Below are 27,223 nucleotides of genomic sequence, written 5' to 3'. Positions count from 1 at the left end.
CAGAGTGCCAATGCTGCTGGAATATCCCAATTTTTATTCAACAGTCTTGATAAAAGCACAGCTGTGCCCCCCTCCAGGCTTATAATGAAAACTTTGGAACTTATAAAGTTGTTTTTTTTTTTAATTTTTAAAAATATTTTATTTATTTATTCATGAAAGACACACAGAGAGAGGCAGAGACACAGGCAGAGGGAGAAGCATGCTCCATGCAGGAATCCTGACATGGGACTCGATCTGGGATTCCCTAGGATCACGCCCTGGGCCGAAGGCAGACGCCAAACCGCTGAGCCACCCAGGGATTCCCATAAAGTTGGTTTTGGAAAGGGGCTATAGATGGAAGTGGGGGGCACAAGGATTTCCCCCAGAGTTAAGCTCATCTGTGTAACAGACCACAGCAAACATCCACCTTTTCCCTTTCATGTTTCATTTTTCTTTTATGTCTCGCCCTCTAAAAAAGAATCATTTACTACACTAGCACCTAGTCTAAAAACTCAGAACATTAAACCAGAACTTGACCTTTTCTACATAATTTTAATCTATTCAGAGGCACAGTGGAATCAATGAAGATGATACAAGCTCATATGCTGGCCCACACCAGACACACTTTATATTCATACAGGACCAAAAGCTCCTCAAATCTGAAATAGGGGCAGAATGATTACACCAGGAGGATCTTTTACAGAATGTAGTCCTGTTGGCATCTATTGGAGGAAACAACAATTTCTCAACTTGAGTGGTACTTAATTTCCATAGAGACAATGAGGTAAATTGTTGGGACAGCCCACTGGTGTCTGCTCCCCCCATCCCTAGTGTCTCTCCTTCCTTCCCTTACACATGATGTCAGTGGTCCTGTCAGCCCTCCTAATGGCCTAGCACCCCCCAACATCACGGAGGTTAGAGATTCCTGCTATACAGACATATGCTTTAATGCTTTCTGGCCAAAACAGGAGCGAGCCCTGGATACACTTCTCTTTACCCACTGAGTTAAATGACTTAAAGTGCATGCTCTGTTGTGTGTCATTCTTAGATAACCATAACAAGCTAGAGCTTCTTTTTTTTTTTTCTTCTGAAAGTGGAAAGAAAAGATGCTAAGAAACTGCCCATACAGCAGAAATTCTTCTATGAGCGAAGCAGAGAGAACCAAAGCTAACAAACTACTCAGGAGTCAAAGGAAGTATGGCCCCCCATGACATTTCCAATGCCAAGAGTCACCCCTGTGTTACTGAATGGAAGAGCGGGAATGAGGGAGGGGGTTCTGCTCCTGGACAAGATTCAAGTAAAAGAGGGAGGAAAGTCTAAGTAGCAACGCTGACCACAAGTCATCTTCACTGCAAGTGAACTTAAGGCAGAGCTGCCTGCAAGATGTGGGATTCCTCTTGTTTGACTCATGAAACTAAACAAGTCTTGGAGATGACATTGTCATTCTCCTTGGATCAAGCAGCAACCATCTGAGACTTGGGACCAGCCACTGTGCTGAGGTGTATTCTCTTCTTAGCCTCATCCTGGAAGGGGATGGGGACACATCCACTTACGCCCTAAGGTGATGTCTGAAGACATCATAATAGTTAAGAGCTTGAGGTCTGAAGTGAGTGTTGTAAACTTGGAATACTAGGCTTGAGTTTCAGCTAACTGTAAAATCTTGGGCAAACTATTTAGCTTCTCTGAGCCTCAGTTTCTTCACCTATAAGATGAAAATAAGAAAAGCCCTTGAATGATATGGGTTTGAACTGCACAGGTCCACCTCCATGGAGTTTTTATAATACAATACTGTAGATGTATTTCCTCTTCCTTAGGATTTCCTTAACCTTTTTTCTTTTTTTTTAAAGAGTTTATTAATTTATTCATGAGAGACACACAGAGGGAGGCAGAGACATAGGCATAGGAAGAAGCAGGCTCCCTGCAAGGAGCCCAATGTGGGACTCGATCCCAGTACCCAGGGATCATGACTTGAGCCAAAAGCAGGTGCTCAACCACTGAGCTACCCAGGTGACCCAACCTTTTCTTTTCTCTAGAATCTCACTATGAGAATGCTGTATCGAATACACATAACATACAAACTATGCGTTAATAGGCTGCTTATGTTATCACAAAGGCTTCTGGTCAAGAGTAGGCTATGAATAGTTAAGTTTAGGGGCAGTCAGAAGTCAGATGTGTATTTTCAACTGTGTGTCGGGGGAGGAGGTCAACCACATGGCCCAGGGGTCAACTGTAATAGTCACTACCCATCACAGGGTTATGGGCAGGATTAAATGAGGTCATGCATGTAAAGCAGTTACCAAAGTATCTGGCCACAATGAAATACCTAATAAGTTATTTATTATTATAGCTATCACAATTAGAAGAAAGGTGCTAAAAGAAAGAAAAAACCTCAAGAAATAAAAAGATTTGAAAGGGTATACAACAAGCTAAAATTAATCCGATACCTTCTGAAAAACAAACTAGAGGTGAGGAATAAGAATTGAATGGTCAAAAGAATCTGCAGTACCTCCAGGGAGTCCAAATAAGAAATAATGTGCCATTAATCCACTCCAGGAAAAAAAAAAAAATGCATCTGCAGTTGGCAAATTGAGATGGGGCAGAGAAAAAAAAAAAAAAAAACAACCCTTTTGAAATAGTCACCATTTGCTATTTTAATATATTTTTCACACCCACAGATAAGCAACACTTCATGTTTCTTTTCTAAACACAAAAATAAAATGCTCCTGGCATTCTTGGTCCTGAGCTTATAATGTACTCAGTAACTTTCCATTTTACTTTTGTGCTCACAGATTGAGAAAAGTACTTCAGTTCTTAACAAAAATATTTACGCTCTGAAGTATTTATTGCTCCTGCATAACGAGATCCCCGGTGTACAGATGAGAAAGGTATCCAAGAGGAAATGTGGAATAATAGCAGGCAAAGTGTTCTAGAGCAGAAGGTCAAACCACGGAACATACTTTATAACTGTAACAGGATAGGGCTGGAAACACAGGAGGCTCAGGCCAGCCCAGCCCCTCACTGCAAGGAATTCTTCTCCAGGCACACTAACCGCACGCATGACCAACACCAACAGGCTGGAGCCCCTCGGGGAAAATGAGTTACTATTACTCACCCAGCTCCCCAAACTTCAAATAGATTAGCAAAGCATTGGTTTTCTGTTTCTTTCCTTTTTTTTTTTTTTTTAAGCAAACATTACAGATAAAAGCAGAACTGGCCTGCTGACACCTGTACATCCTCTGTGACACCCCCGACCCCAATCCCAAGTCCTGGGACCAGGAAATACTATTTGGAAACAAAAACAAAAACAAAAAAAACCTAAATGAATGCTGGAGAAAGATTTGTAAATCCTCAAGAAAAAAAAAATTACCTGGAAAATTTAAGTTTCCATCATTCAATTTTTTTCCATCATTCAATTTTAACTTGATTTATTATTGGACAGAATTGCTCTGTTCAGTCATAAAAATCCTATTCAAAAATATGCCAATTTCCATGATTAAACTGCAGAGGGAAAGGAACAGACTTCACCCATTCAGTCAACCTAGCTGAGTCTAAATGCAAGAAAACAAAATTATAAAAGTGCCACAAGTAAATACATTATAAATGTGAAACTATGGAAGTCTTTCCTAAGATCTCAAACTCTGAAGCCATATTAGATTTTGTTACATAATTTAAAAGTGCTGTCTGGCTAAAGATGATGTACAGCAGGTGACAAGATAACTACCTGGGAGAAAAATCTTGCAACATATGTAACACACAAAAATTAGTATCAAAGGAATGCTAATAACCAATAAGAAACTAGAAAAACTGACCATTTATAGCTGAAAGAAATAGAGCTAAGAAGCATATGAAGACATTCAACCTCACCATCAGGAAAAAATAAATTAAACATGCAGAAGAGGAATTTTAAAAGAGAAATTTTAAAAAAATTTCTCAAGCTGCAAAAAAAACACCAAAAATTAGAGACTGATGATTTTCAGTGCTGACGATACAGAAGTGTTATTTATTGGAATATACATGGTAAGACTTTTTAAAGGGAAATCTGGCATTACCTGTAAAAACTTAAGTGTGTATGACCTTTCACCAGTATTCTCACTTCTAGGAATCTGCCCACAAGATTCTACATGCATCTATTGAAAGAAAAAAATGTTCAGGGCGTCTGGGTGGCTCAGTTGGTTAAGCATCTGCCTTTGGCTCAGGTTATGATCCCAGGGTCCTGGGATAGAGCCCCACGTCATTGGGCTCCCTGCTCAGTGGGAAGCCTGCTTCTCCTTCTCCCTCTGCCGTTCCCCCTGCTTGTGCTCTATGGCATGTGCTCTCTCCATTAAATAAATAAAATCTTTTTAAAAAATTTACAGAAACATTCATCTCAGCATTATTTATAATAGGGAAAACTGAATACATTAGAATGTTGTATGGAACATGGTGCAAATGCTTAGGAGACTTAAGACTGGTACATAAGAAGGGCCTGACTATGCATGTCTGAACAGCAAAAGCAAGTTCAGCATCATGCATGGTATAGTTTTGCCTTTAATTTGTTTTCAAAAACTTTCTTTACATTTCAAATTACCTATGTACATGCATAGGAAAAGTTCTGGAAGGGTATATCCTAAACAGGAGCTGCAGGGGTGAAAAGGGAAAATATAAAACCATGTCAGGGGCGCCTGGGTGGCTCAGTTAAGTCACTGACTTCTTGGTTTTCATTCTGGTTAATCTCAGGGTCACGGGATGGAGCCCCACATTGGGCTCTGCGCTCCGTAGGTACAAAGTCTGCTTAAGATTCTCTCTCTCTCCCTTCCCCTCTGCCCTTCCTTCTGCTTTCTCTCTCAAATAAATAAATCTTTAAAAACAGCGGGGAGCCTGCTTCTCTCCCTCTGCTGCTGTGTGCTCTCTGTCAAATAAATAAATATTTTTAAAAAAATAAATACGCATATTTTCAAATTCTCAAACTCAAGATTTCAAAGTCCATACTCCACAAGGTCCTTTATATGGCTGGTGGTGTAACTCCCATGGCAAACAATTTGGCAATTATCTATTTAAATTACAAATGACTTTGACTCAGCAATTCCACTTCTAGAAATTTATCCTAAGACTCATACATGTGTGAAAAATTCTTTGAAATTGCAAAATCTGGAAACAACCTAAAAAGTCCATCACAGAAGACAGCCTAAATTATGGTGTGTCCAAATAAGGGAAAAATGAATCAAGGGGTCCTTTAAACACTGAAATGAATGGCTTCCAGGATGAGAGACAATTTGTGGTACACAACAGGAGCGGGGCAGTGTGCTAGCGGTGTGGGAAAAGGGGGACGGGGAGATGTATGTATGTTTATATGTATACAACATACCTCTGGAAGACCATATTAAAAACTATGACCTCTAGGAGGGGAACTGAGACCAGGAAACAGAGCGGAATAAAGACTTTTTACTGCATCACCTTTTATATTTTTAAGATTTTGCCTTATTTTTTTCACCCATTCGAACAAAAATAAATATAACTTAGAGTTTAAATATAATACATTTATCTCTTTCCTCTAAGGAAAACTTCAACACCAATACTTTATACAGCAAAATTAGCCCTTTATGTGAACTCAGAAAGTCTGCCAAAATCCAAGTAACTGCAACATTTAAAGGGCTGATCTCTCAAACTCTCTGTAACGTTGTTATACTATTTCCAACTGAAGTTTAAATTTTCTAAACGTGCCTATGAGACCATTCCGAAAAAGAAAGTAATACTCCATTTTGTTTGATGTCTCTGAACACAGAAACACTCTTCATGTTACAGGAAACTCAACTTCAAACGCCATTACATTTCCTACAGGAACTCTTGCTCCTGGTGACACTTCTGGACCAGGCACTTGAGGAGGGGAAAGGGCACACAGTACTACCTGTGTTTCTGCCAGCAACTCGTGTGTGATACTCTCTCATTCTAAGCCATGAACTAAAATTCCAGTTTATGGCACTTTGGCTTTATACTTCATTCTAACACATAATGAGGATGTGCTCAAGACCAAGAGTTCTCAGCAGAACATTCTCCCAAACAAGTAACACAAACCCACACGTGTTCATGTTGTTGACCTCTCTGTGGCAATTAGGAAAGATACCTGAAAAGTGATCTTAGCGGCCTGGGACAAGAGATGGATCCGGGTCCCAGATTCCTAATTAGGAGGAGCCATACCCAGTTCCTGCCCAAGTCTTCCTGTTCCTAGCCAAGTCTTCAATCTCTGTGACAACCCCAAGTCAATTTAAATGTTGTTTAAACCCCTTCCCCCAACTTCCCAGACTCCTCCACAGGACCTGGCTTCACCTTTCCTGAGTGCTGTCTACATGAGAGGCTTCTTATAAATCAGTGCCACCCTTTGAGCAACACAAGGAAGTCACCAATACCCTCCCCTGGGAATCAGTAAACAACAACTCTTTTTTGGTTCCTGATACAAGAGGTTCTAAGACCACCGGATTAACTGGATAAGGTGCAGAAATCTGGAGAACAACAACGTTCTAAGGTGTCAGAATCAATGAGCAGACAGAAAGAAATGTTCAATCATCGAGTCTCACCAGATTTCAATGACTACGTGAACCTTAGCTAACCCAGAAGGGGATAAGGGGATAATTTGTTACAGCCTATGTATGGTATTCATGAGAAAGACTAAAAGAAACTTGAAGCCAACAGAGACCTACTCCGGAATTATGTCTGTGGAGCCTGTGGTGTCTCAGGTCCCTGAATCAATAACAGGAGGAAAACACAGACCCATTCTGGAGGATGGTTGTGCGACACTACAGCAAAGATTAAAAAAGACGCCTGGGAGGTGGTAATCATTCATCACTGTTAAAACACACTCACCATGCTCCAGAGTAAGTCTGAGGTAACTAGGGATGCCTGGGTGGCTGAGTGGTTGAGCGTCTGCCTTTGGCTCAGGTGTGACCCCAGGGTCCCGGGATCGAATCTCGCATCGGACTCCTTGCAGGGAGCCTGCTTCTCCCTCTGCCTGTGTCTCTACCTCTCTCTCTGTGTCTCTCATGAATGAATAAAATTAAACAAAAAAAAAAAAGTTTGAGGTAACTAAATAAAGACGAAAATATATTCTGATTGATACACTGTGCAAGTTCAAGTCAATACCAAAATTCAAGGGAAAATATGGCAAATAGTGAAATGCAACAGGCAGAATGAGGCAAAAATGCTAAGCTCCTCTATTAATACTTTAGTAATATTACATGGTGATTATAATAACATTATAGTTCCAGAAGCCATATGAGAGCTGGCAAAACACAGAAAACTTCATCAATGAAAACATAGTAAGAATCCTATGCACAAGCAGCTATCAACTCTTTAAGAGGTGACCCTATGCCTACTGGTTGAACTGCTACCCAGCACTGTACCAGGAACATAGCAAGAGTTCAATAAATAGCTGCTAAGGAAATGAATTGGGACCACCAGGTGGACATAGAGGAAAACTAACTGAAATCCATTTTTTCATGCCATATACATGATTCCAAGAGTGATTGTGAAAATTTTTTATGGTGGTAGTGAAGAGCTTGGACTTTAGAGAGAGAGAGATGTGGGTTCAATCCAGTTCTGCCCCTTACTAGCCTAGCAAGTGATGTGCATTTGTGTGTGTTTGTGTGTGATGTGCATTTTTTCAGGCCTGTTTTCCCAGGTGCAATACACGTCTCATTTTCCTGAAATCCAGCTCACTCGGTGGCAAGGTTCAACCATGAAAAACAGATGCAAATAGTGCCCAACACGTCGTAATCCCTGAAAAGTATATGTAATATTAAACATTTCTATAATGTATTTTTTTAAGATTTTATTTATTTATTCATGAAAGACACAGAGGGAGAGGCAGAGACACAGGCAGAGGGAGAAGCAGGCTCCCCACAAGGAGACTGATGTGGGACTTGATTCTGGATCCCAGGATCAGGACCTCAGCCAAAGGCAGACGCTCAACCACTAAGCCATCCAGACGTCCCAACCTTTCTATAATTTAAAAGCTAAGTTAAAATAACAGACATTGTTATTTAAGCACTGGGGCAAACATAGCATCTGTCAAGGAACTGAAAAGAAATTATCAAAAAAAAAAAAAAAAGGCAGAGTGATTTGATCATGCAAAATAGTTCCCTAATAAAACATAGCATGGTAATGTCAGAAATAACAATATCACAGAAACTATCCATGTGGAAAATACAAATGAAACCACGCCATTGTTCTCACAGCAGCTATTTGTATAGGGTATAACCAGATTTCCTTCAAAGTTTTTTAACAGGACAGAAACATAGGAAGTTGTGAAAATTTGCAATTTTAAAAGCTAATCGGAGTAGATTATTGAGCATCAACAGCAGCAGCCTACCCCAACAAAAGCAGACGAAATAGCTCAAAAGAAAATTCCAACCAAAAGGACAAAATCCAAGTAAGGGAGGGATTCTGAGCTTTAAATTCAAACTGTGAAAATAACACTGTTAATTTATATTTGGAGACACACGTCACTGAGAGTAAAACTGAAGCACAACTTCGTTAAAAGCAAGTAATGACACCAATAAAATGGCAAGCCCTGTACGGTGTTTACTATGACAGGCACTATCTCAAGTACTCTATTAAGACCTAACTTGTTCAATCTTCAAAATAATCTCCAGTGACATAATAGAAACGTGTGTTTGGCTAAACGCGTGTTGACTCTGTGGTTGGGGTGGGGAAAGACATTCCGGATCTGGTCTTGGACACAGCTCAGTAATCGGCAGGCCTGCACCTTATTCACACATAGACATAAGCTGATCGGCAGCTGCCTCTTCCATTCTTATCTCCAGTATGCAGGTGTGTATTTGCAGGACAAGATCAACTTTAAACAAACAAACAAACAAAAAAGAGTGTAAGAAACAGAAAAATCAAAACCAGCACTCCAATGTCACTTCACATCTCTCAGTTCAGGACTGTCCCATCTCTGAAAAGTGAAGAGCAGCACATTAATAAGCAGTCTTGTTTTTTTTTTTAATTTTTTTTTAAGATTTTATTTGTTTATTCATGAGAGACACACAGAGGCAGAGACACAGGCAGAGGGAGAAGCAGACTCCCTTCGGGGAGACTGATGCAGGACTTGATCCCAGGACCCTGGGATCATACCCTGAGCCAAAGGCAGATGCTCAACCACTGAGCCACCCAGGTGCCCAATATGCAATCTTGTCATCCCACTTTTGCAGTGGTCGCCTGTGAGCAACCAGGCAGGGCAAGGAGGGAAAAATCACACAACGTGTTCAGCTGCCGGAAGAGCACGGCCTAATGTCAACAATTATTGGGAGTCGTTGTCTTTTATCTGCATATAAAATATTTCCATCTGTTCAGCAGCAAACATACCTGACTTCCCTTCCTCCAATAATGTTTGCCTCCTTTTTACGCATTTACTTTAGCTCACGGGTGTGAGTCTCTGAGCTTTCATAGTAAGGACATGTTTCCTCGGCCTGTAATCATTTTGATCTCAGAGCTTTCTTGTTACTGACAGGTGTGAGATATAGCTGGGAACCTGGTACCTTCCCCAAACTGCCGGATCAGGAGACTGGCAAGATACGGCCAGTGATGTCGCCATGTCCCAGTTCCTCCCCACGTTATGGGACGTGGGAAAGCCAACCCAAGACTAAAGAAAAGTCTTCCAACATAGATTACAAATGTAAAGTAATTGCCTCTGCCTCCCCCTGATCCCCAGCCCTGAGAAGACCTTCACACTGCACCCCAGGAGCCATAAAACAGAGGAAGAGGTGACCTCAGTCAATCACCATTTAGCCAAACAGGGAACCGTATCACTGCTGCATGCAAGCATCCAGCCCAGCCCCTAGCAATGGGTTGCTGCCCCAAACATCCCATTACTGAGAACTAGCTACTCATCAGGAGCTTCTTCCCTAGTCCTTAGAGCAAAGTGCTGCAAGTCTGTTCTTCTCAATGCACCCAAACTGCCTCCTGCCCTCCATCACCTTCCCATAGAGGCCATATCCAGCTTGAAGCAAGCAAACAGGGAACAGGCACCACAGAAACAGGACCTTTAGGACCAGAAAGTCCACAGATTGAAGTCCCAGCCCCATCTGTTAATGTAAAGGGTAGAAACCCATCAGCCATGGAATAGTACTCAGACACTTTCACTAAATGACAGATTTCCAAGGTACCATTCCACCTTGGTGAGTAGGAAACTATGGTGGAGGAGTCATGGTCCCTGCCGAGGCCAAACTCAATCACAGACAGACGCCCAAGGGAAACAGGTAAAGCACACCCCAGGAGGAGGGTCAAGTCTGCAATTCGGGGAATCTTCCTGTAGGAGGTAAGGTACGTACTGAATCGGAAGGACTAGGATTAGGAAATTAGGATTACCTAGGATTAGGAATAAAGTAGCTACAGTAGAGTCAGGAAGAGGTTTTGGCAATTATGGCAGATAGAGGGTGAAGGAGAATGAGGCTCTTAGGTTGACTCAAGTGCTTGGTTTAACTCTTACACCATCTCCAAAGTAAGAAACATAGAAGAAAGGAACAAGCTTGAGGAGAAAGCCAATGAATTCTGTTTGTGCCATTCTGAGTTTAAGATATCTGCAGTCAATCTCCATGGGTAATCTAGTAGGCAGCTGGAATGTGGGGGCCCCAAAGAGAGAGGGATATGAGTTACAGAGGAGCTTAGAGTAGAAGTCTTGGATATGCCTGTGAAAATAGATGCCAGACCACACATACATTCAACAGGTGATCAGTGGAGGAGAATCTTCAAAGGACAGTGACAAAGAATACCCAGGGTAGGAGAAGGAACATCTAGGAGACCCAAGAAGGTAATGCTTCAAAGAGGAGGCTGTATTCAATGTTGAATTTCAAAGGAAAGTCAAACAAGATAGAGGCTGAGAAATACATCATTATGAGATGTCTGGTCCCTTGGCAAACGTAGTATCCAGGGAGAGATGGTGCCATCAGCCAAGAACATGGAGCCCAAGCCCGAACATGAGATGCAGTCAACCCTCAGAAACTGCCTCAAATGCCTTAGCTACCAAGCAAAGAGACCAGTCTTTTTTTGTTTCTTCGTTAATGTAAGGAGTTTAGGGGGTACCTGGGTGGCTCAGTGGGTTTAAGTGTCTGTCTTTGGCTCAGGTCATGATTCCAGGGTCCTGAGATTGAGTCCTGCATTGGGCTCCCTGCTTCTCTCTCTCCCTCTGCCTCTGCCTGCTGCTCCACCTGCTTTCTGTCAAATAAATAAATGAATTCCTTAAAAAATGTTTTTCAAATAAAGAGTTTATAATAAGCAGGAAATACTCCAACACAGACCAAACTCTTGGTTCAGAATAGATTTACAATGAATTCTCAAAGGTAAACCGAAGCCAGAGAGACACTGGCCATGTCAGCCATGCATCCTCAAATTAGAGATAGCAGATAGACTACGAGGAAGAAAGGAAACAACATTGGAGAGGTTTCGAAGAGAGAACACTAGGACCCTGATAATGAGCTTAGAACCATGAACATATCAGGCACAAAATTCTCAGCCAAAGTGTTGTGTTTTTTTAATATAAAGGCTATTTCTAATGTTTCTAGAATGTTCTTAAGTGGGCATGAGCACCAAAAGCTTCAGTTGGACATAATAAATGGAACATCTGAAACTACACCTTCATGGTGGTGGCATTTTACCAGATGACTACCACGCATTAACCAGGAATGAGGCATCTGACTCCTCAAAGCCTGGCATGCAGCCAGCCTGAAGCATGAAGCAGCCCAGGTGAAGAGAGGGGGACCTCCTGTTTTTCTTTGCTCCCCCTTTTGAAAACTCTTTTATCTTTTCCAACCGTAGATGACTGGTCCCCACAAATGAGAAAATCTCACTGTCACATGCAGCACAGCAGACTAAAAGGGCACATTTGCTAAGGGTAATGCTGTTGTAACACTGAAGACAAGACCATTTTATATGGGTCTCTACACAACTGCAATTGAGTTAAGTGAAGATTCGGTAACAATCATTCTACTTGTCCCTGAAAAGGGCAAACTATTCATGGATACCACCTGCTTTCTTTGCAAGGAATGAGTCATAAAACTTCTGTGCCATGTACATTTTATTTGCAAGAGGAAAATTAAAAAAAAAAAAAAAAACCCTTGCAGTCTCACACACTCAGGAGAACAAACTATGGAAGGTATATGGTCTTAGTCAAAGGTAAGGAATGGTTAACTATTACTCATTCTGAGCAGTGGGTCTCATCAGAGATCAGGTGTTCCCTCTGGCCTGTTGCAGGAGTTAACCATTAACCTACCGGCTAACAATAGCCCCCACAATTCTTCCCAGCCCTCCAGGTCCGCAAACCACACAGTGAACAGTCAGGAATGCCTCCTGTTTGGAAGGCTGCAGATTATGTTCAATCCCACATCAATGCCCTATCAGTAAAGGACATCTCAGAAGTCAAGACCTCGACATGTGTACCTTTTTTCAATTAATCCTGAGTCACAAGAGGTCCACTCTAGCATAGTGAGTTCTAGAATTTTAAATTAAAAAAATTTTAATTTTAAATTTTAAGAGGTGTATATAACACGTTTTAACCCTAAAACTACAAGTTAGCTGTCACAGAGTGAAATTTCCTCTTCTCCGGGATTTAGGGGGTTTTGACCCTAGCATTATTTTCACCAGATTGATTACAACCAATTTTCTTTTGTTCTAATCAGCACCAACTAATGATAAAGTGGGGGGAAAGATCATTTAGTTACTTGTCTTATATAGCCACTCTCGTTTGTCAATCCTTTCTAAGTACACTAAGCTTGTCACTAGGAGATGGTTCACTGTCTGAAAAAGGAGTGAGTCACTTCAACCCTCATCTCCCTTACCTTTCACCACCTCGACTCCAAAAGTTTTAATCATATTCCACAGAACAGTGTTCTCAGGATGAAAGGTGGCCTCCTTTTTGATAGACTAAAGATTGCTCAGTTTGTACTTTTTCTGGTTAAACCTAACAGAACATAGTAGGTCTTCTGGAAATAAGTATTATGTTCCTAAGCAGTTAGAGCCAGAAGCCAGGGTTCCTGACTTTAGTTTCTGATCCTTGAATGGTTCCTCAAGCTAGGCTGGTTGGATGAACTTTTGCATCTTTGTGCAGGAGAGAACACAATCACACTGAAAAGATTCTTCTATGTTACACCATGCCAATAATAGGAAATATACTTTTACAGCCCTTGAAAGCTCATAGATTGAAAGCTACTAAGAAGGAGTGCCTGAGTGGTTCAACAGTTGAGAATCTGCCTTTGGTTCAGGGTGAGATCCCAGGTCTGGGGACAGAGTGGCTGCATTGGACTCCCTGCAGGGAGCCTGCCTCTCCCTCTGCCTGTGTCGCTGCCTCTCTGTGTCTCTCCTGAATAAATAAACCCTTTAAAAAAAATAGCTAATAAAAAGTGAAATACAAAACGATGATCAGCAAGCACATGAAAAGATGTGCAACATCACCAGTCACTGGAAAAATGAAAGCCAAAAACCACAATGAGATATGACCTCCTCTCTCTCCATCAGGATAGCTGCAATCCAAAAACAACACAAAACAAACAAAAAATAATACTAACAAAAACCCTAGAAAATAACAAGAGTTGACAAGGATGGGAAGAAATCAGAACTTTCATGCACTGTTGATAGTAATGTAAAATGGTAGAGTCATTATGGAAAAGGGTATGGGGTTCCCCCCAAAATTAAAAATAGAACTGCCATATGATTCGGTAATCCCCCTTCTGGGTTAATATCCAAAAGAATTGAAAGTAGACTCTCAGGTATTTGCGCACCCACGTTCATAGCAGCACTGTTCACAATAGCCAAGAGGTGATAGCAACCCCAGTATGCACTGACAGATGAATGGAGAAACAAAATGTGGTCTATACTCACAACGGAATACAATACAGCCTTAGAAGACAAGGAACTTCTAATAATGCTACAACACAGGTGAACTTTGAGGACATTATGCTAAGTGAAAACAAGCCGGTCACAAAAAGACAAATACTGTATGATTCCACTTATGTAAGGTATCTAAAGTAGTCAAATTTGTAGAAATGGAACAGTGGCTACCAGGGACTAGAGGAGGAAGAGTTGTCCTTTGGTGGGTATAGAGCTTTGAGTTTTGCAAAATGAAAAAGCTCTGGAGATCTGTTAGACAATAGTGTGTGTATCCTGACACTACTGAATTGTATACTGCAAAGATGGTTAAAATGGTAACCATGATCTTTTATGAAGTTTTTTTACCAGAATTTTTTTAAAAAGAATTATTTATTTATAAGATTTTTATTTATTTGAAAGAGAGAGACCAAGCAAGTGAGTGAGAGAGTTGCAGAGGGAGAGGGAGAAGCAGGCTCTCTGCTGAGCAGGCTCCCTGCTGAGTGGGGCTCCATCCCAGGACCATGACCTGAGCCCAAGGCAAATGAGCCACCCAGGCGCCTTACAGTTTTTATTCTTTTTAAGATATTTATTTATTTATTTATTTATTTATTTATTTATTTATTTGAAAATGTGAGGGGTAGGAGCGGAATAGAGGGGGAGAAGCAGAGAGAGAGGGCGGGGGGAAGAAACTCCAGCAGACTCCACACTGAGCACTGAGCACAGTGCCAGGGTCCATCTCATGACCCCAAGATTATGACCTGAGCCAAAACCAAGAGTCAAATGCTCAACTGACCGAGCTACACAGGCGCCCCAAAAAGAAAATTTTAAAAACAAACAAATAGGGATCCCTGGGTGGCGCAGCGGTTTGGCGCCTGCCTTTGGCCCAGGGCGTGATCCTGGAGACCCGGGATCGAATCCCACGTCGGGCTCCCGGTACATGGAGCCTGCTTCTCCCTCTGCCTGCGTCTGCCTCTCTCTCTCTCTCTCTCTCTCTCTCTCTCTCTGTGACTATCATAAATAAATAAAAAATTTAAAAAAATAAAATAAAATAAAATAAAAATAAGTAAAAACAAACAAATACTAAGAAAAACACCAGGAATGCTGGTCGTCTGGACACCAACTCAAACTAAAGGGATTTTAACCTTTGAAGTATAGCTGATTGATATATTTAGCTAAAAAATGACTTGGTCTGGGACCGGAAGCAGCAGAGAAACCTAAAAGGTAGTTGGGGAAACCCGCAAAACAGAGGTGAGAAACTGACAGCCTCCGAGTGCAATAATGCGGCCCACAGCCATTCATTCGTTCATCTGTTCAACAAGCATCCCCTGAGCACCAGCCATAGGCCAGGCGCTGTTCTGGATGCTGGGCATATAGCAGTAAGCAGATTAAAAGCCTCGCTTACGTTTTCATGTTTTGCTCGGCCCAGATAGTTTTAAAATCTGAATGTGTTGCCACTATTTAAAAAATCGAGACGTTTCGCATAAAAATAGATTTCCATTTGCTCTTTAAAAAAAAAATTAAGATCTGATTGCACTGGCCTGAATTTTAGCCTAGCAACAAGGAGCTGGGATTGAAGTGAGTACCCACTGACAGGGAACCACTCTGGTGTGACTACAGGCCTGCTTCATTCATTTATTCTTCCTACCTAGCTGGAGGGACATTTGAATCTTGAATCTGCACTGGATTTTGTGCTCAGGTTCAAAGTTTGAATTCCACATCTGCCACTGTTAGCTATTTGACTTGCACAAAACTGCCTACCTCCGTTTCCTCATCTGTAAAATGGGGTGACAATAATGGCACCTATTGGGATCCCTGGGTGGCTCAGCGGTTTAGCGCCTGCTTTTGGCCCACGGCGCAATCCTGGAGTCCCGAGATCGAGTCCCACGTCAGGCTCCTGGCATGGAGCCTGCTTCTCCCTCCTCCTGTGTCTCTGCCTCTCTCTCTCTCTATGTCTATCATAAATAAAAAATAAATCTTAAAAAAAAATAACAGTACCTATTTCATAGGGTTGTGACAAAAATTAAATGAGGCGATGTATGCAAAGGCATAGAGCAAGTCCTCATAAAATCCTTGCTATTCTTTTTATTTGTTGCCATGTTTTCACTTTCATTTTCACCATCATCATCATCATTATTACTGCAAGAAAAACAAATATGGAAGGAATTCCAGGACTTACCCAATTGTGAAAGATTCCCTCCTTCACTCCTGGCCCTCAACAGTTTTCCTTTTGTGTTCTTTTTTTTCCCCCCATCTAGAATAATTTGAAGAGTTGACTTAGGAACTCCAGGTAGTCTTTTACCATCTGGACGTTCCCCCAACCACAATTTCCAGAGCAGCAAGCATATTCAGCATATAACTCCAGAGAGCAAAATTAATAATCTGAGCTTGTCTTTGAACAGAAGTAAACACCCCATTTTTAAAAAAAAAACAACAAACCTCATACTTGTTATAGAATCTCAAGCTCTCTGCTGAGATATCATGATTTTAAGGCGTGCTACACACTAGAGCCCCTGCTAGTGCATGAGAAATGCTCCAGGCTCCTCACCCACCAGCCCACAGCCAGACCATCTGAGGAAAGGTTTTTCAATATTGCAAAATGGGCTGAGAGCAGTCATCTGCAGGAGCAAAGCACGAACCAGTGGTCTTCCAACTGAAAAGCTACTCAGGGAATGTGTTAAAATGCAGACTCCAAGGCTCCACCACTAGAGAGTGTGATTCACCTTGTGTGGAGTCCCTTGCAGGAACCCCACCTTTCCTGAGCTCCCTGGCAGGCGGAGCTAGGGCTGGCCAAGATGCCTAAGTGTCCCCACACCTCCAACCTTATACCCGGCCTTGTCTCCCTCACCCCAGCTCAAACCAACTGCTGCACGGTGCTACCCCACTGTGTGAATACCACACACTCGTGTCTCCAAAAAAGATGTGCTGTGTGCCCTCGGGACCCTCATATAACAGAGGATGTGAGCACCAGAACAGGCACTCGAGGCAACAGTGTAAAGTCACATGCTCAGCAGAAACCCTCTTGGGCCTAATGTTCAGAGTCCTGGCAGTGCCCTTGCTCTATGGTCAATAATAATCAAGCATCCGCCTCCTGCCCCATCCATGGCCATGACCAAGGAGCAGAACACACTGCAAAAAAAGAAATCCCTCCTCCCAATGTATCTTCAAACTTAATAAAAGAGACACATGATCCAGGGAATGGCATTTTTTCAATCAATGCCTTTTGGCCAGTCAGCTATCAAAAACTGCACAGAAAGATGCTTCCATAAGCACAGAAAGGCTTGTCTCAGAATAAAAGACAATGAAGAATTTACCTGTTATGTGACTGAGTTTTTTTAAAACTCAGTTCAGCATCTTCATTGCAATTTTAATCCCATAAAACACATTTTATTTCCTTCTCTCAGAAATGTCCTGCTATATCATTGCCCTGGGAAAAGTAACATTTGGGAAAAGACAACTTTCCTGGCCAAAATGACATTGGGCCAATTTTCTCATGTAGGCCTTGTCCTATAGGTGAGAAAGAGGGCTGTGCCCAACTTCCAAAGAAGCTCTTATTATCTGAGTATAATTCTCCTGAACCCCTCCTGCCAAACAATCAAAGCAGAACGTACACCTCCACCTCTCCCCAGAGGAGTTAGGCTTCCCCTACCCACTCTACTTCCCACCTCCAGGTTCTCAAGAAAACTCTCCCTGTATTGGCACATGCATATGGTGTTAAGCCCAGTCACAAAATAAGAACAGATGAATTGCCTCTTCAGTTTTTTCACTCTTCCCACCCACTTCTGACAGTTAAAGGCATAGTACTAAATGGGTAGAAATAATTTCTGTATGATGTTTGTTTTGTTTTGTTTTTCATGGTGACAGTCTAAGAGGCTGAGGTATGTATACAAAGTGAAAAGTAATTCAAAGCCTGTCAGACTCTCCCTTACTTGCAAGACTGACAGTGACCAATGAAATATGCTGCTGCCCCCGTTGGAACAAGTTTAAAAGAGTCATCACTGCAAAATGTATGCCAGGCAGATATTACATTTGCCAAAACCCCAGCATTCCTGTAAAACAAATGGCTTATTAAGATATGTTGACTTTCCTGCTAGACACCATTTTTGCCGTATCAGCACCAGAACAAAACAAAGACAGAATGTGGCTTGGTAAAGAGTGTTTAAAGTTACCTGTGTCCCTAAATGCTTACCCAGGTAATCCATATTGCTACCAGTCCTATAAATATGTATTTTCTTTGAGGACAGAGTCAAATGGAAACAGAAAAGCCATGTAAGTTTGAAAACACTGGATTAACTTTGATACAAGGAAAAAAAAAAACCCTCAGTGAGACAGGCAGGTACTAAGGATCCCATCTAGAAAAATTCTAATCTTTCCAAATATAAAAGTCACACACATTCCTTTGTTACCATCATATCTCGGCTTAAAAGGAGTTCTCATTCTTTACCACCACCTCCGCCCACCTCCCACCACCCCCGCTCACCCCAAGCACAAGGCATACTGGACTCCTAGCCTCCTCAGTATGCCCTGCATATCCACCACTCTCAAAGCCCATGATACCTCTCTCCTTCTGGAGACATTCTTTCTTCCTGGAGGTCCCGTTCATCCTTCCAGACTCAGATACTTCCTCTTCTGCTAACACGCCTCATACCATCCAGGCAAATGCAATAAGTCCTGCCTTTGCAATATTTTATTCAAAATCATTTATAGAGCAGTCATCAACCCTACATATATACTTCCTTCTGCCTCAGTAGCACTGCCTTGTCCATTCTGTGAAAGCACGATAGGTGCACTAAAATGCTTTTCCCAAAAAAAGCAGACTTTATGTATGCATTACAAAATGCACAATGTTTCTTCCTCTCTGAAACCATTATTGTGCCAAAACTTTAAGGAACCTAAATGGAGGGCGAGCCCTCCCTCAATGGATAGCCCATCAAAACACAGCCCGTCGAGGTTAAGACTAGTCGAAGACAAAGTCAGTCCATCCATCGCATCTAAAGAAGCTGCTTGAAGATCCTGCTGCTGGGTCAACTCACCAAATTTAATGAGGATAACACAGCTGAAATAGCTAAAGAAAGAAATATCACTTAGCCACCCACACCCAAAAATCTTATCACAGCACTCACCAGGAGCCATAAATGAAAAGAGGCAAGAACATAGCAGCAAAGCAAAACATATCTTGCTCTTGAGATGAAATGGGGGGGGGGGGTTGGAAGCAGGAAGAGGAGGGCAGGAAAGAAAAGGCTTAAAAATATAAAGCTTATAATAATAAAGTCTTCTGAAAAGGGGACTTAACATATAAAGAATTTATAATAAAATTCCTTTAAAGAAGGAACCATGCTTTGGTATCTTTTCATAACTCCTAACCTACCACTTCCACTTCACCTAGCAGCACAGTAAATTCTCAATAATGATTGCTGGTCTGTAATAAAGAGAAGTAACTTCCTAACATATTTTAATAAGGTCCAGCAACAGTCTGAAAAAGAGAGACATTCAAGTAATAAGAAAATCTTATTTTAGATTCTAAAGCATTCTTATTTGTACAATAGGCTAACACTAAATTATTCTTACTCACTGAATCTACTCTGCCTTGACTTCTGCTAGGTCACAGAGATAATTGCTTATAAAAACAATTTTTCTAGTAGTATATAAAACGAAAGCTCTTCCAAATTAACTTGGATTATTAATATTCACACAAAGAGTTTAACCCTCCTACCCCATGAAATCTTTTATTTGAGATATAAAAAGGCAGAGCAGTCAGGTAGGAATTAGAGGTCGGCCCACGGTTTGGTGGACATGCGACGGGAAGGTGAACAGCAAGGCTTCAGGGAAGGAGACGAGGAAATGAGTATCTATGGACCCCAAGGCTCACCATGTGTCAGAAAATATTATGGACTTCCTACCCAGAGGCCCTGTTCTCTTCCCTTTTAAAAAATTCTCTACAAGCTACACCTCAATCATTCTTTAGTACAGTAACACTAAAAATGGCAACACTAAGGTTTCAGAATGCCCCCGACTTTAAACCCAACTGTGGTAGGCAATGACATCAAGTCATCAAGTCTAGTACAAGAGAAGATACAGAATGCCTTAGGAATGATGCAAGAGAAGGTTTGGGTAGGAAAGGTTCAAGAAAAAGAACTGAGAATTTTCAGCAAAACAGAATTCTAAGACTTCAGGATGGCGGGAATCTGAAAGCAAAATGGCAGGCAGTTCAGCCGCGGGTGGGAAGAACAGGAGTACAATCCCATTCCTCATCACATCCACCCACGTCCACAGCACCAGAGATCCTCATGGTCATCCTTCCACGGCGGGAACAGAAGAGCAGGCTAAATGTACTCTACAGGTCCCTTCCACTGCCCACTTTTACTGTTCTGCATGCCTCATAGACTTTCCTCCATCACTCTGACTTGTTGAGTTTATTGGGATCGGTCTTGTGATTCAGAGGCCTGTAAATAAATACAAAACATTTCACCAGTTCACTCGAATGTTTTACTGCCTGACCTCCTGCTTGGAGGTTACACATGGAGCTGATGAAAAGAATGTCATCAGCATTCTTTTCTACCCACCTGAACTAAATTGTTATTTACCCCAGGCTAGCATCTCTTGAAAGGGCACTAAAATGCCTGCCTTGCTTTTTATAACACAGCGGGGAAAATAAAGCAGATTCACAACGGCTACCAGGTCCACATGTCATTTCAGAGAGAATTTTAGGGGGGAAAAAGAGTCATCTGTTTTCCTAACTTGAGAGTGAAGTTTATCTTTGAAAGTGGCAGTTGAAAAAAGAAAAAAATGTAGCTAGGTACAATTTAAAAAATAGTTTTGCTGAAAAGGCATTAATCAGGGGTGCCTGGGTGGCTCAGTAAGTTAAGTGTCTGGCTCTTGATTTCAGCTCAGCTCATGATCTCAGGTCATGAGATCGAACCTGCTGTCAGGCTCTGCGCTAAGCATGGAGCCTGGTTCTCTCTCACCTCTGACTGCCCTTCCCCTGCTCATGTTCTCTGTCTCTCTCTCTCAAAAAAAAAAAAAAAAAAAAAAAGGCATTAAAGGCATCAATCGGTGCAAAGTTCATGGTATACATGGCTTGTTAACAGTGCCAATAGATTGTATGTATGTAACTTGCTTTCATAAACTATTTAATAATCCCTTAATTAGCATCAAACAAAAGGACTTCTTAGTCCCCTATTTTAGCTCTGCCACAGGAAAGAACTTTTTGAAGAGACAAGTACAACTAAAAGAGCAGATCCCTAACTTCTATAAAAAGCATATATAGGGATCCCTGGGTGGCTCAGCGGTTTACACCTGCCTTTGGCCCAGGGCGCAATCCTGGAGTCCCGGGATCGAGTCCCACGTCAGGCTCCTGGCATGGAGCCTGCTTCTCCCTCCTCCTGTGTCTCTGCCTCTCTCTATATATATCTATCATAAATAAATAAATAAATAAATAAATAAATAAATAAATAAATAAATAAATAAATAAATCTTTAAAAAAAAAAGCATGTATAAATACTAATAACTACATGACGGTTAAATAAATAGGAACAAAAGAGAATGAGAAAAGTTCAGTAAGAAAATCTTTTTTTTTTCTTTTTTTTTTTTTTTTTTTTTTAAGATTTTACTTACTCACTCATGAGAGACACAGCAAGAGAGAGAAGCAGGCTCCCTGCAGGGAGACCGATGTGGGACTCAATCCCAGGACTCCAGGATCACGCCCTAGGCCGAAGGCAGGCACTCAACCGCTCAGCCACCCAGGCATCCCAGGAGGAAAATCTTTTAAAGGTGGTAAAATAAACAGAAGAAGTATGGGCAACAGTGATCTAGCATGTGTTCCCCCGATTTGTCAGAGGCACCTAAAGACCATGTTTCGTAAGATTTGTCTTCTTTATATTTAATTTGCAAAAAAAAAAAAAAAAAATACATAAATAAATTGAGAGCTTAGAGGATCTTTTTTTTTTTTCACAAGTTTGAGAGATTTCATATCAGTAATGTAGCAACTAAGATTCAAAACTAGCTTTCATTAAATACCAATTTGGGGGTTGGTACGATCATTACTAAGGCAAGCTTTAGATTAAACAAGTGTCTCCTTTTCAAAAAGGGTAACTTGCAAAATGATCGATCAACAGCTAAATCAACAGACTCAAATAATAATTATTATTTTAGATTTTATCTATTTATTCATGAGAGACACAGAGAGAGAGGCAGAGACATAGGCAGAGGGAGAAGCAGGCTTTCTGTGAGGAGCCCGATGCGGGACTCAATCCCAGGACGCCAGGATCACAACCTGAGCCAAAGGTAGATGCTCAAATGCTTAGCCACCCAGGTGCCCCTCAAATAATTATGTTAAGAATACAAACATCTAGACCAGTAGAATGTAACACATGCTTTATATCAGGTTCTGAAACAAATTTGCTTTCCTAATTACATTTGTCTTAGAACAGCATAAAAAAAAATAGTTAAGATTCCTGAATCCTGTACCAAATAGTGCTAAGTGCGGATACTGGATTCTAGGCTGTTTTAAATAAAGAACATGGAAAGTGTATACGAAGACCACCAAAAAGGAAAAAAGAAGAGGAAGGGGGAGGAGGAATGATGAGAAAGCTGCAAAAACTTTACTTGTAAACAAAAGATCACTAATTGTGAAAATAAACGTCATGGCGCTTTTAGTGATTCACTGTGCAACTTTATGTTTAACACTTAATAAAATTGCAGGTGATATCAATTACATTTTAAATGCTGCCAAGACAAGGCCAAGAGGGAAAAGGAAGCAGCCAGTAGGTCCAATAAGAAGCAGGGAGGGGCACCTGGATGGCAAAATCGGGTAAGCGTCTGACTCCTGGTTTCAGCTCAGGTCATGATCTCAGGGTAATGAGATCAAGCCCTGGGTCACACTCTGCCTCAGCACAGAGTGGCTTAAGTTCTCTCTCTCTCTGCCTTTACCCCTCCCCCAAGCCCGCATGCACTCCCTTACACACATTCTCTCTTTAAAAAATCTTTGAAAAAAAAAAAAAGCAGGGAAACACCAACTTAAAAAAATTTTTTAATTGCAATGGTGATCAGGAGGCAACTATGTTCCAAAATAATGAAAATTAATTCTGCTTTTTAAGATTCAATCATATGTATGAGGCCTCTAAGCATATAGAAGACTAATAAACTATAATCCTTGGGTGATTCTGGCATTTGCACAATATAGGATCTACAGGGACTGGTATGATCCATTTTTATAGAGGCAGGGACCTTGGACCTTGCATCCAAAGGTCAACATAATCTTTCATAGGAACACATCTGTTTCCCTACTCTGCCTCCCCTAAATTCCCATTTTCCTCACGCATATCTTATTGGTAGTCTTTCCTAACCAAGAATGAACCCAAGGGCAAGCACTGTAACTGAATCCGTGGATTTGACAGCTGAGGACCCTGTGGGCAGTTTCCGAGAGGCCTCCAGGGGGATGGGAGCCCAGGTGTCCAGTGGCATTTCCTTAGCAGCTGGCCCCAGGAACATTGGCCACCATGATAAAGCCTGGTGCCCTTCCTCTTGCTGAGTCTCTTGCCTCAAACTCTGGTCACTGGGCATAGAGCTGGGATCTCTTTTTGCACTGAAATACTATTTAAAAAGAGTAGCTTCATTCCATAGTATGCTACCTAAGAGAAATGGGCTTTCACCAGCTAGCTGAGAACTTAGGCATGGATTCTATAGGAAAATCAATTTCTGGTTCCAGGATAATTGACTCACAAACTTCTGTACCATTCCTTGATAAAAGGAGACTAGAAGTGGAAGATAAAAGGAGACTAGAAGTGGAAACAGTATGTGTGTTTCAAGGCAGTAAAAGCAAAAAAGAGCAATTTGCATCAATAAAAACAAACTGCACTGTGTGTCTGTTTTCATCTGTGTGTCTAGAACGAAAAAAATACAGAGTTTTGGTTAAATTAAAATCCAGTTAAAGTGGAGAGTAGGCAACTTAAGGTATGCTTTTAAAAATATGAAAGGAGGGATGTCTTAGCGGCTCAGTTAAGCATCTGCCTTTGGCTCAGGTCATGATCCCAACATTCTGGAATCAAACCCTAAGTCAGTCTCTCTGATCAGCAGGGGAAATTGCTTCTGCCTTTTCCCCTCCCCATCTCAAATAAATAAATAAATAACATCTTTAAATAAATATACAAAAGGATTCAAAATATAATAGGATAAAAGGAAAGATACCAAATATACTACAAAAATCTTTTTTTTTTTTTTTTTCCAGAAAACAGGAGTCCTTCCCTCACTGTGGGGGATACCTTCCAAGATCTTCAGGGGATGTCTGAAACCTCCAGATAGCACTGAACCCTATATATACCATGTTTTTTCCTATACATACATACCTGTGATAAAGTTTAATTTATAAATTAGAAACAGTAAGAGATTAACACAATAATAATAAAACAGAGCAATTATAATTCACTGCAATAAAAGTTATGTGAATGTGGTCTGTCTCTCCAAATATCCTTTTAGATCATGCTTACCCTTCTTCTTCTTCTTGTGATATGAGATGATAAAATGTCTGAGATGAAGTCAGGTGAACGACATGGCCTTTGTGATGTAGGGTTAGCCTACTACTAACCTTCTGAGGATGAGTCAGAAGGAGGATCATCTGCTTCCAGACCGTGTATGACTGTGACTTCAGATAAAGGAGGACTACTGTATGCTCCCATCCGGCAACCTGTATATAAAAACATTCTCCCTATTTGGATATCAAGGACCCATCTCCCAATCTTGTTTTCTCTCTCGTCCATCATACACAGCTTTCTAGACTGGAGATTTCCAGCCTAGAATCTGAAACACCCCTGAGTGTCTCAAAGTATTTCAAAATAAGTTATGAAATTCTCAAAACAAATCAATGTAATAAGCATTTGCTATTAAAGAAATCTGCAGTGTAGGGTGTCAAGAAACCCAAAACAATTCTCAAAAGGATGCAAATCACAGCTCAGCAGAAGCCAAAGAGGCACATATGTGACATACAGCAACCTACAAACTCTTTCAAGATGAGCATGGTAAACAGCAATATCATTAAGTCTCTGCCAAGAGATCTGAAAGTCATAAATAAAAATTAAAAAAAAAAAAAGGGGGATCCCTGGGTGGCGCAGCGGTTTGGCGCCTGCCTTTGGCCCAGGGCGCAATCCTGGAGACCCAGGATCGAATCCCACGTCGGGCTCCCGGTGCATGGTGCCTGCTTCTCCCTCTGCCTGTGTCTCTGCCTCTCTCTCTTTCTCTCTTTGTGACTATCATAAATAAATAAAAATTAAAAAAAAAATGAAAGTCATGCCACACAGTCATGAAGGTAATGTTTTGCAGAGGGCAATGGACGGACAGAAGGGTACGTATCCTTTTCCACAGGATGGAGACTTCTGCTGTTTACCCAAGTCACCTCACCCCAGTCCTTGCCTCTCTGACAGGGCAACACCTGATACGCCCTAAAGTTAGCTCCACCACCCCAGTGAAGCTCTGAAAATACATCCCAACAAGATCAACATTAATTTAAATGAATGTTATAACAAGTATATTACATACATTACAACCCCATTTTTCACAGGGACGCTCAGAGGTAAATGCCACAGAAACATGGAAATGAACTATCACTACCAAAAAAAGTATGTTAAATCTAAGATTTAAATATGCGCCTTGAGTCTATTCCTGTACAAAAATGAATCAGACAACCAGCAGTTTCTTCTGAGAAGAGAAACAGCACAGAGGCTTCCTTCTTTGCTCTGACCACAAATTCAACCGCAGGGTTGAAACAAAAAGTTTTCTAGAACTCCTGAATTTTCAGAGAAGTGTGGCGTTTAGGAACCTAAGGAATCCGATTCTATTAGACCAACTAACTCATGAAGACGACAAGGAAACTGAGTCATGAGTGGCTAAGTAACTTGCCTAAAACCAAAATAGCTAATTAGTAGCAGAACGAGGGACTCAGGTTTCTGGAATTCCACAGGAGTGCCCTTTCCACTGTACCACGTGGGGGGTCATGGGGGATGGCTGGAGAGCTTGCAAAAATTCAAAATGGACGTGGCCCATTACACATCTGCCCAGAGTGGTTTCATCTTACATGGCCTAAGGGGACTCTCATGTAACAAGCTAGAGTCACTTCATAATAGTGCTGCCTTTTTTAATGCGTAATGGCTTTTTTTTTTTTTTAGACCTATGTGTGATCAAAGTGATTAAAATCAAGTTGGAATTCAAGTGTACACATACCAACAATAATCCAAATACCATTCAAAGAAGTCACTGTTTGGCTTTCTAGGTCAAATCGTAATTTACGGAAAAAATATCCATATGATGGATATTTTAATGGATCCATTTACCAGTAAAACTTATTTAATGAATCCATTACCAGTAAAAAAAAGGCCACGATAGGGCAGCCCTGGTGGCTCAGCAGTTCAGCGCCACCTTCAGCCCAGGGTATGATCCTGGAGACCAGGGATCGAGTCCCATTTCGGGCTCCCTGTGTGAAGCCTGCTTCTCCCTCTGCCTGGGTCTCTGCCTCTCTCTCTCTCTGTGTCTTTCATGAATAAATAAATTTAAAATCTTAAAAAAAAAAAAAAAAAAAGGCCACGATAAGGAGACTACCTTTAAAATCTATTCAGAAAGGAAAAAGTAAAACAAGACAAAATTAGGGAGACCAACCGTTAAGACTCTTCACAGGAATCACAGGAAACAAACTGAGGGTCACTGGAGGGGGGAATGGGGGAATGGGGTCACTGGGTGATGGATGTTAAGGGGGGGGTCATGTGATGTAATGAGCACTGGGTGTTACATAAGACTGTTGAATCGCTGACCTCCACCTCTGAAACTAGTAATATATGTTAACTAATTGAATTTAAATTAAAAAACAAAGAATCTGTTTAGTTAAGGATGTCAGGTCCCCAAATACTAAAAGAAAGAAATAGAGACAGCTAGCTTTAGTAGAGAAGTTCTTTGAGCACTGCTCCCAGAAATAAAATACAGCAATGAGAGGACCCAAGACTATGCCTCACCACTGACTGAGTCAGACACAGCAGAGAAGAAGTGGAACTGTGACTGGCAGAAAGTTAGAAAATCCAGGGGAATTTTATTATTATTTTATTTTATTTTATTTTATTTTATTTTATTATTTTATGCCTAGGATATGTGGAAGAAATGATGGGGGAGTAGAACATCAGAAGAAAAGAAAGTTAATGAAGTAGTAGAGAGCAGGTGATGTAAACAGGGAAGGCAAAATGGTGCACTTTATCCAAGAGGACAGCAGGAAAGGCCCTACCATCAGGGGAGGAAAGCTTCAATCAAGACACGAGAATCAGAATAGGTTTTCAGGACATCTGAAGATTTCTGTCTGGGTGCAAACAGCGGCTTCTGTCTACATATCAGGTCTGGTCTTTTACTTTTCTGCCCATCGAGGAACTTGATTTTAGGAGTTCAA

At 41.2% G+C, this 27,223-nt stretch overlaps 1 protein-coding gene across 2 annotated transcripts in view; it reads right to left on the bottom strand.

The window, feature by feature from the left end:
• The window catches only part of PTPN14 (protein tyrosine phosphatase non-receptor type 14), a 180,388-nt gene that overhangs the window by 132,656 nt on the left and 20,509 nt on the right, over positions 1 to 27,223 (bottom strand). Inside the window, exon 1 of one of the 2 annotated variants that reach the window (XM_072831070.1) lies at positions 18,367 to 18,726. The exons of the other annotated variant lie outside the window; for it this stretch is intronic. Within the exon in view, the coding sequence (XP_072687171.1) occupies positions 18,367 to 18,386 (20 nt within the window). The 5' untranslated portion in view covers positions 18,387 to 18,726. Of the gene's footprint in view, positions 1 to 18,366; positions 18,727 to 27,223 lie in introns of those variants that run through there. 2 annotated transcript variants of the gene reach the window in all.

The sequence above is a fragment of the Canis lupus genome, chromosome 6 (assembly GCF_048164855.1).
Source record: "Canis lupus baileyi chromosome 6, mCanLup2.hap1, whole genome shotgun sequence".
Taxonomy (NCBI): Eukaryota; Metazoa; Chordata; class Mammalia; order Carnivora; family Canidae; genus Canis; species Canis lupus.
This window is presented reverse-complemented; position numbering and strand designations above follow the sequence as displayed.